Source organism: Gorilla gorilla, chromosome 15, assembly GCF_029281585.2.
Source record: "Gorilla gorilla gorilla isolate KB3781 chromosome 15, NHGRI_mGorGor1-v2.1_pri, whole genome shotgun sequence".
In the NCBI taxonomy this organism is placed as follows: domain Eukaryota; kingdom Metazoa; phylum Chordata; class Mammalia; order Primates; family Hominidae; genus Gorilla; species Gorilla gorilla.
The window spans coordinates 120019641-120030084 of record NC_073239.2 but is presented as its reverse complement, the minus strand read 5'-3'; the positions used below and the strand labels follow the sequence as shown (position 1 = coordinate 120030084).

The following is a 10444-nucleotide window of genomic DNA, read 5'->3' as shown; positions in this document are numbered from 1 at the left end:
TTTTTATTTTTATTTTTGGTATTTTTAGTAGAGACAAGGTTTCACCATTTTGGTCAGGCTGGTCTCGAACTCCTGACCTCAAATGATCTGCCCGCCTTGGCCTCCCAAAATGCTGGGATTACATGTGTGAGCCACCACACCCAGCCAGTATAAAACATTCTAAATAAGTTATCTGCTGAGGGAGCAAGATTGTTTGAGACCAGGAGTTCAAGACCAACCGGGGCGACATAGCAAGACTCCTTCTCTAAAAAAATTTTTAAAAATTAGCCAGATGTGGTGGCATACACCTGTAGTCCCCACTACTGTGGAGGCTGAGATGGGAGGATTACTCGAGCCTAGCAGTTCAAGGCTGCAGTGAGCTATGATTGTGCCAAGGCACTTCAGCCTGGATGACGGAGCAAGACCATGTCTCTACAAAATAAATAGATAAATGAATACATAAACAAATAAGTTCTCTGATTGGCCTGGCTTCAGTCACATGACTGAAGGGGGATGAAGTGCTGCTAGGGTCTTGGGTCACATGTCCACCCTGGTGCCAGCCCCTCTAGAATCCTATGATCAGAGTGGAGCTGGAGCACAGACTCACAGGGTATGGGGCTCAGGAGAGAGAGAAAGCGAGGGCAGACCAATACAAGGACTGTCCACCAAAGGCACGATGACCTTTGCTGTACATTTGTAAATGTATAAGAACAGTAAATGGAAATTTCCAGAAAGCAAGAAGAGAGAGCAGATGTGGAATTCTCAAATGCTATGTCAGATCGCCATGGGCAGATTGTCAAGAGAAATGTTTGGGAATCTGTCCCACACTCAGGAATAAAAGATGAGAGTGGAAGAGAAAGTTTGGTCAGGTGATCCTGCCAGGGGACACAGAGGACAGGCACTCCTTCCTTCACTTTAAGCCTGTCAGGGTGGCTTCCAAGGGATTTCTCAGAGAGCTCAATATTTGGCGCTCCATTTGGAGGGCACAGTGGCAGGAAGGGCTCACGTGCTGTTTCAGAGGCAGAGCTGTGCTGCTGTGCTGGGACCCACCTGTTCACTAATGTTGGGGCGAGGAGTGTGCCAGTGTTTCCTGAGGACAGATGTGAGCTGGGTGGATGAGCAAGCACAAGACCCATGGATCCATTTAGGTCCCGTCCAAAAGTCCCACAGGAAGGGCAGAGGGCCCCTCCCCTCCACAGCCACCAGGTAAGCATCCACCCAGTGGCACATCTGCTTGAGTTAAGGGGACTTCACGAGGCAAAGCAGCAGGGAACCACCGAGGAGCCCATGAATGTTCCCAGGAGAGACAGGGTCAGCTTTACCCTCTGCCAATCCAGATGGGATTGGAGCCCTTCCCCACTTCTCCCTTTCTCTCTTCCCGGTGGTGGTTCTAGATGGGTGGAAATGGGCTGAGAGCCGAGGGAGGTTTGGGGAAGGAGATGGCACCAGGCACAGCCCCCTTTCCCCTTGCTCATCTCAGGCCCTAAGGGGTCCAAGGGGGAAGATTTAACTTTGATTTTGAGCCAGGTGATCTGCTCAGACTTTTTAAAAAAAACTTTTAAGGTGTCACACACAAATAGTAACATGCAAATATTTAGAATACAGTTTGATGAATTTATACACATTTACAGACCCAACGTTACAAAATGGCTGTGATGAAGATACAGAATGTTCCCAGCCCCCTAGAGGCCTCTCCTTGTGCCTCCTTCCAGTTCATACCCCAAAGGCAACCAGTACTCTCACCTCTAACGCCAGATTGTTTTCACCTGCCTTTAAGAAATGAAGGTATTACATATACATACACACAGTGACATGCACTCATCTTAAGAAGACAGTTTGAAGAATGTTTACTTATGCGTACTCCCATGTAACTACTACCCAAATCCAGGCATAGAACATTACCAGCAGCCCAGAAGGTTCCTCGTCTTGTTCCAGTCAACAACTCCGGCATAGGCAGCCACTCCTCTTATTATTACGATTATTATTACTATTATTAAGACGGAGTCGCGCTCTGTTGCCCATGCTGGAGTGCAGTGGAGCGATCTTGGCTCACTGCAACTTTCGCCTCCCGGGTTCAATTCTCCTGCCTTAGCCTCTCGCGTAGCTGGGACTACAGGCGCGCGCCACCACGCCCGGCTAGTTTTTTGTATTTTAGTAGAGACGGGGTTTCACCGTGTTGCCCAGGCTGGTCTCGAACTCCTGAGCTCAGGCAATCCGCCCACCTCGGCCTCCTAAAGTGCTGGGATTACAGGTGTGAGCCACCGCGCCAGGCCCACTCCTATTTTTAGCTCCAGAGTTTAGTTTTGCTTCAGGCTCCCTTAACCTCCTGCTTCAAACCCCTATCTGCCCCTTCATCGGCTCCACCTGGAGGCCACCGCTTCCACGGAAGTATGACCCCTTCCCCTGCACCCGCGCGCCCCAGAAGCTCTCAGATACCCCCACGATTTCGGTGACCTTCCGCAAGCTCCAGGAAAAGCCCCTCCTCTCCTGACGCCAAGGGTTTGTTGGGGTTGGGGGGTATCTCCATCAGCCTCCCTCCCCCAGCCACCCAAATTAACCAACAATCTTAGCAAATGCAGCGACTCGCTAGGCAAACCCAGCCTGGAGACAAATATCCGGCCCCTTTCCTACCAAACTGTCACACCTAGGCATTGGTCTGCAGGGAGGGCTGGACAGTGGAAACTGAAACCCTCTGCAAGCCATCACGAATCCACCGAGCACTGGGGACGCTGGCTCCCGCCTTGGCAGCAGCCCCCAGAAGCCTGGGCCCTGACCCCACACCGTCTGGGCCTCAGTCTCTCATCGGTAAAGTCAGGGGTAGGGCCCGAGTCTTCGAGGACCGCTTCGAGTTGGGACAAGCCGTTTTAAATAGCCCACAACCCGCCGAGGCCATCAGAGCTGCGCCTGCCGGGCCGCCCTCGACGCCCACCTCGGCCGCGCCGGTCCGAGGCCCCGCAGACAACATGGGCCCGCGGAGACTGCGGGACGGGGCTCGACGGCCTGAGATCGCGACTCTGCCTCTCCGATACTTGGGGTCGTCTTCGGCCCCGGGATCCGCGACGCGCGCGGTCGGACCCCGAATACTGAAGGCACCGGGTCCGCAGGGCGAAGGCGCACACGCCCACCAAGCGTGCTCTGCGTATGCGCGGGCCCCGCAATCTCGGCGGCCCACTCGCCCCGCCCCCCCCCCCACCCCGCGCCGCTCCCCGGGCCCGGCCCTGCCTTCCCAGCATCCCGGCTCCCTACGGCAAGCGGCGAGGCCCGAGCCCGCCGGGAGCAGGGAGCCGGGCGCGGGGCGGGGCGGCGCGCTGAGGTCAGCGCGGCGGCGGCCGGCCCCGTAGTGGTTGGCTGCGCCGGTGCTGGCCGCGCCCTGGTTGGCTGCGGGCCGCGGGGCTGGGCCGCCGGGTCGGGGCTGGGGTCGGGGCTCGGGCGCCGGCCGGGCTTGCGCAGCGCTAGGCTCCTCGCCGCTCCTAGTCTGCGGCGGCGGCGGGGAGGGCGCGGCCGCGGGCGGGGCTGAGGGCGGCGGGGGCGCGGCGAGGCGGGGGCGGGCCGCCCGAGCTGGGAGGGCGGCGGCGCCGAGGGGAGGAGAGCGGCCCATGGACCCGCGGGGCCCGGCGCCCCAGACTCTGCGCCGTCGGGACGGAGCCCAAGATGTCGGCCTAGGCCGGGGCGCGACGACGCGGACGGGGCGGCGAAGAGGCGCCGCTGCTGCCGGGGCTCGCGGCCGCCGAGCCCCCGAGGGCGCGCCCTGACGGACTGGCCGAGCCGGCGGTGAGAGGCCGGCGCGTCGGGAGCGGGCCGCGCGGCACCATGTCGGCCAAGGTGCGGCTCAAGAAGCTGGAGCAGCTGCTCCTGGACGGGCCCTGGCGCAACGAGAGCGCCCTGAGCGTGGAAACGCTGCTCGACGTGCTCGTCTGCCTGTACACCGAGTGCAGCCACTCGGCCCTGCGCCGCGACAAGTACGTGGCCGAGTTCCTCGAGTGGGGTAAGTGCGCGCCGGCAGGGCCGGACCTGCGGCCCTGCGACCCCCGCGCCCCATCCCGCGCACCCCCACGCCCGCCCATCCCCGCCCGGACAGACCCTGCCGCCCTCCGGCCCACCCAGCTCGTGGGCTTCGCCTCCTCTCGCCCTGGCAGCGCCCCCAGGCCTGCAGCCCATCTCTCTCCAGCCGCTCCTTGCGCCCTCGTCCCTCCGCTAGCTCTTCATCCCTCCTTGCCCTCCCTAGGCTCGACATCCGCGTTCGATCGTCCCGCCCCCTCATCCTGCCCCTTGGAGCCACATCCTACGTTCCCACTCCCACCCCCTCCCCCCCGCCGGGCCCTCGCCCTGGCGGCTTCCTAGATCCACCCTCCGAGTCTGGATATCATTTCCTGCAGCACTCACTGGGATATCCGCCCCCGCCCCCGCCCCCGCACCTCGCCTTTGGGGTCCGGAGGCAGCGTGGAATTAGTTCCCTTTCCCCACCCCACGCTCCTCTGCGTTGTGGGGGCAGCTGGGTGTGCTTTCTGCATCTGCCTCGCCCACTGCCCCGTGGGACCCCCTTGCATCCCCAGGGAGCCTAGCTCTAACGGACCCTCCTGGGTGACAACCTGTCTACATCCCCTTGTTGGTCAGAGCCTGAATACCTACTTTGCTGTAACACCTTCAAGGGAATTTTAAGGTTAAGGCTTTATTTTAAATAAACCGTGCAAGAGGACTTTTTTTTTATATTCCAATTCTGCTAGACCTTTGTGACATTTGGAGGGGTAGCTGGAGCTATCGCTTAAAAACTTTCTCATCTGAATTTTGCATGCCTTCTCTAGTTCGTTCGGGATCTATAATGTTTTAATCATTGGTCAGCTAACCTATTATGCTTTTTTAGGACAAAAATTTGATTAAACCATTTAACGATAATTAGGATCCTAAAGACAGGTAAAAGTGCAGCGTGAAACTCTTTTACTTCATCTCTCCCTAACAGGGGTGTGCTGTCAAGACCCTCAGACTGTCTCACCTAAAACCACTGAGTAAGAGGAGGAAATGCGTATGTTCAGGCCAAACCTATGAACACCTTATCCTTGGGTCATTTGCGTCACTGGGCTAGGACTGTTCAGTTCGAACCAGTAATTTCTAATCTTTGGGGCTGATAAAGCTGATATTTATACGAAGAAACAAATGAAGGTGTTCCACAGTGAGGCCTCCTACTCTACTCTGCCAGATTGGTGACTGGAATTTGGAATTTTGTTTACAAATAAAACTTAAGTTGCAATATTCTTTAGAGGGCTTCTGTTGGATTACTCTGTAGTGAAATGTTACACGGTATCTTGTGAGAGCAGCAGTAGAAAGAGGTCCTGAGATCAAGAACAGCCTGTGATGCTTTATTTCCGTGGGAACCACCATTCTTGGTTACTTATAGTATCAGTAAATTAAGAGTATTTGCTTTCTAGCGTCCTTTGTCAGTGACACGATTTCCAACTGAATAATTAATTGACTTCACCGTTGCTTTGAAAGTGAGGTCTTTGGTGCATGTTAAAATTTGAATATTTTGTTTACCTTTTCTTTCTTTTTTTTGGAGACAAGAGTCTCACTCTGTTGCCTAGGCTGGAGTGCAGTGGCATGATCTTGGCTCACTGCAACCTCCATCTCCTGGGTTCAAGTAATTCTCCTGCCTCAGCCTCCCGAGTAGCTGGGACTACAGGCGCCCGCCATCACGCCTGGCTAATTTTTTTGTATTTTTAGTAGAGACGGGGTTTCACCGTGTTAGCCAGGATGGTCTCCATCTCCTGACCTCGTGATCTGCCCCCCTCGGCCTCCCAAAGTTCTTGGATTACAGGTATGAGCCACCGTGCCTGGCCGAGTCATTTCAACTTTCATTGTAGGTTTCTGTCTTTAATTTTCCTATAGCTTGATTGGCTTCCTCTATGAAATCTTGAACCTTAACGCGCTGCTTTGCATGTATATTCTTTTCTTTTCTTTCTTTTTTTTTTTTTTGAGACGGAGTCTCTCTCTGTTGCCCAGACTGAAGTGCAGTGGTGCGATCTTGGCTCACTGCAACCTCCACCTCCCGGGTTCAAGCAATTCTCTGCCTCAGTCTCCCGAGTAGCTGGGATTATAGGTGCCTGCCACCACGCCTGGCTAATTTTTGTATTTTTAGTAAAGACGGGGTTTCACCATCTTGGCCAGGCTGGTCTTGAAGTCCTGACCTTGTGATCCACCCTCCTCGGCCTCTCAAAGTGCTGGGATTACAGGTGTGAGCCACCGCGCCCAGCCTTGCATGTATATTTCTTTAAGCTATTTTGAAAATATCTTGATACCATTTGAAGCAGAACATATGAAACACTTTACAATTTCCAAAAGTAAATAGCAACAAATACGGACAACCCAGTGAGATAAATCTGTTGTCTTTCATCTTTGTCATATACAAATACTGTCTTATGTGTTAAATATTTTTCCCACAGCTTATTTGTAACAGCTAATGTTGCGTTTGGATGGAGCTGATGTTTGAAATCCTAGCCTATGGGCATTGGACAGGCCACAGTGGTCCTCTGCCCTGGCTGCTGTGTGGCCTGCAGACCAGGAGGGAGGCCTCAGGCTTGATGCTGGTGTCACAGAGGCGGACCGTGGGTTTCCAGTTCCCAGTCCGGGCATCTTCTCTCGCGATGTGCTTCCTCTTCATGAATAGAATTAATCCTCCTAGTCTTCTGGGTGGTTCCTCATTTGTGGCTTTTCTCACCATGAGTGTGACAGTATCTTCTCACGGTCCTCCTCCATGGATGTGAATGCCCATAGCTGTTAGTGTGGGAATGGCCAGCCCAAGGTGTGGGTGGGATGATGCCACCGAATTTAATAAGTAAGGCTTAACTGACACGGTGCTAAACATCTCATAATAAAAAGTGCTGGGATTACAGGCGTGAGCCACTGTGCCTGGCTCAAATACATTTTTATCTTAATGATTTCTCTGGATAGAATATTTGCATAACATGGGAACACTTTTTAAAAATAACAGACTTAAGAAATAGATCTTTTGAGTAAGATCTGAATTACAGGGAAATGTTAGGATTGCACGATAAAAATTAGTTTAACCTAATTTAGATCATGTAGATTCTATGGTAGCTGTTTGATACTGACTATAACAGCATGAGGTAGGACAGCTGAAACCATTAAACATTAACAACCCAGCCCTACCTTTTGTGTCTTAAAACTTCAGGCCGGGTGTGGTGGCTCACACCTGTAATCCCAGCACTTTGGGAGGCCAAGGTGAGTGGATCAGGAGTTTGAGACCAGCCTGGCCAACAAGGTGAAAACCCGTCTGTACTAAAAATACAAAAATTAGCCGGGTGTGGTGGCACGCATAGTCCCACCTACTTGGGAGGCTGAGGCAGGAGGATCTCATGAACCCAGGAGGCGGAGGTTGTGGTGAACTGAGATTGCGCCACTGCACACCAGCCTGGGCAACAGAGCAAGACCCTGTCTCCAAAAAACAAAAACAAAAAACCTCTTCCTTCCATGACAGTTGGGCTTCTCAGTGAGCAGCAGTGTCTCTCTTAAATCTAGACTTCAAAGAAAATTGGATTTGAAGAAATAGTTCTCACTTCAGGATACCACTGCATGAGCTACCTGAAAAAGTTTAAAATGTGCAGTGAATTGCCCTTCAGGCAAAATACTCAAATGCGTGTAAATTACAGAACTCACAACACTGTTGGGTTGACAGAGAGCTCCTCTGCTTGCCTCTGCCCTGCCTCTTGTCGCAAGCCAGGTGCCCTTAGATGTCTCCTGTTTGCGCTGACGTTAGTGATGCTGGATAAACAGGCAGACACACAGGACTGTTAATTCCAAACTATATTAAATACAGTGAAACTGTCAAATGCTTTTCTCTGAAAAGAGACAAAGCTTTTTTTTTTTTTTAGCTGGAAGAGACTAAAAACAATGTTACCATGTAATCTCATCCCAAAACCCATAACATAATACCTATTAGTCCTTGACCACGTTTGTTTTATTCTTAGATTCTTAGTGTTATGGGATGACAGTATGTTATGGTTACCTTAAATTTGTGTGAGAAGGTCACAGAAAGCCTCTCTTGCTAATGAGAACGGATGAGAGGAAACACCCTCTCCTTAAATCTAAAATCAGAAGTGTTTTGGCAATGTGAACTGCGTGTAGTAATCTTTCTTCCACGCCTCCCCGCAATACACTAGCCACTAACTGGGAGATAAAGGTCAAGTTTCAGTTTGATTTTAAACAGTCTGTGTTGGGGGTTAGGTTTTTGGTTAGTTTTATTGATTTGTAGGTAACAGTGGCAACAAAATTGTTTTTTGATTAAAACTGCAAAAAATCGATATGTAATAGAGAACTTCTTTGGATTTTTGTTTTTCTTAGGAATTAGAAATTCAAACATAAATTTGAATGGAATGATATAATTTCATTCAAATTCGGTCCTTGGATTGGAGAGTCTTTGGAGAACATTTGGGACCTATTGTAAGGTGATTCCCAATGTTAATTTAGATGATGATTTCCCTGACCTCCAAAATTGCAGAGTCACAGGTTGGAAAACTGTTAGGAATTTTTTTTTTTCCCCCAAGACAGGGTCTTGCTCTGTTACCCAGGCTGGAGTGTAGTGGCTCTGTCATGTCTCACTGCAGCCTTGACTTCCCAGGCTCAGGCAGTCCTCCAGCCTCAGCCTCCTGAATAGCTGGGACTATAGGCATACACCGCTACACCTGGCTAATTTTTTATTTTTTGTGGAAACGAGGTCTTGCTGTGTTGCCCAGGGTGGAATTGAACTCAGGCTCAAGTAATCCTCCTACCTTGGCCTCCCAAATGTTGGGATTATAAGTGTGAGCCACTGCGCTCCGCTATATTAGGAATTTGGGGAGGTCATGTTAACCTGCCCTCCAGCCCACTCCCCACTCACGTTGGGTAAACCAGGTTCTGAGCATTTTCCCTAACCGTTTCTGGGCAAGCAGCCCTCTAACCAGCATTTCTGTCCTTCACAGGACTGCGGTCAGCCTCAGGCCTCCTTGCAGGTGCCTGCTTTGAAATATCTTTATTTTATTCTAGCCTTTTCTTTCTATTCTCATTGTCAGTGACCTAGGTAAAGCTCTCAGGTCCTCAGGCCTAAATGAATGCCTTTCCCACTTGAAGTTTTAAATACCTCTGCCAGATCAGTCTCAAACTCTCTTCATCACGCTGCCTTTCCAAAACTACAATGCCTTCATATTCTGTTGCCTTTAAAATAAAAAGTCTGATATCCACAATTCAGTATTAGAATTTGAAATTGACCCCAAAAGACGCATCTAATCTTAGTTTTAGAAGTTAAGGTTATGGCCGGGTGCGTTGGCTCATGCCTGTAATCCCAGCACTTTGGGAGGCCGAGACGGGTGGATCACAAGGTCAGTAGTTCAAGACCAGCCTGGCCAACATGGTGAAACCCCGTCTCTACTAAAAATACAAAAATTAGCCGGGCTGGTGGCGCACGCCTGTAATCCCAGCTACTCAGGAGGCTGAGGCAGGAGAATCACTTAAACCCAGGAGGCGGAGGTTGCAGTGAGCCGAGGTTGTGCCATTGCTCTCCAGCCTGGGCAACAAGAGCAAAATTTTGTCTCAAATAAATAAAAAAAGTCAAGGTTAACAGCACTTCCCACCATGCCCCATGGGGTGATTTTCTTTTAACATCATTTAACTTTTATCAGTGTAATACATTTACTTAGTTTTGGAAACTAAGCGGTACTACTGGGTTGTAATGCAAGACAGCAGTCCCTCTACCAGTCGCTTGCTCCGCGCTCCAACTTCCCACAGACTACCACTTTTAACTCCTCTGTTTCTACTTATCATTTTAGTTAGGATCACATTTAGCTGCCAGTAATGGAGAACAAAGTGACAGTGACTTAAATAAAATCAGGTTGATTTCTCTCACGTGAAGTCGACGTGTCAGCAGTCAGTGCTAGTTGGACAGCCTTGCTCCAAGAGGCCTCCGGGGCTGCGGCCTTTTCCCACCCTCAGGCCACCATCTGAGACGGTGGCCATACCACCCTCCTTCAGCCAAGCAGGCCGGGGGTGGGATGTTACTATAGAAGATCCTTGGATATTGGTGGGTGCTTAGCAATGCCTGCCTTACATTTCATATTTCTGTGTAGCATGCTGGTACTGCTAATTTCTGATTTTACCATTTTAGACATTGCTGACTTCTGCTGTAGAAGAGGCCTTAGAACTGTTCTACATTGTCCCTCCACTGCCTGAAACGCATTCACCCTTTGCTCTTTTTCTGTGTTCCAAATATGTTTATATAATTTTGTTTAAATTGGTAATTCAGTGTCTGCATTCTTATTGTTAGGTAACTGTCTTCACAGCTAAGCCATGTAAGATACAATTTACTAAGGGAAATATTTTTGTGTTATTGGAGTGAATTTTCTTTATTTTCTTTTCTTATAATAATCCCATGGAGTAAATTTTTTTTTTTTTTTTGGAGATGGAGGCTCATTCTGTTGCCCAG

General features: G+C 50.6%; 1 protein-coding gene across 5 annotated transcripts in view; it reads left to right on the top strand.

The window, feature by feature from the left end:
• The first annotated feature begins 3374 nt into the window (after positions 1 to 3374).
• CDC42BPB (CDC42 binding protein kinase beta) overlaps positions 3375 to 10444 on the top strand; it is a 124201-nt gene continuing 117131 nt past the window's right edge. For 2 of the 5 annotated variants that reach the window (XM_055361616.2, XM_055361614.2), the window contains exon 1: positions 3375 to 3964. In XM_055361616.2, coding sequence (XP_055217591.1) covers positions 3790 to 3964 — 175 coding nt within the window. In that variant the 5' untranslated portion in view covers positions 3375 to 3789. Of the gene's footprint in view, positions 3965 to 5694; positions 5789 to 10444 lie in introns of all 5 variants that reach the window. The other 3 variants (XM_063698201.1, XM_055361615.2, XM_055361617.2) reach the window with 3 other exon arrangements.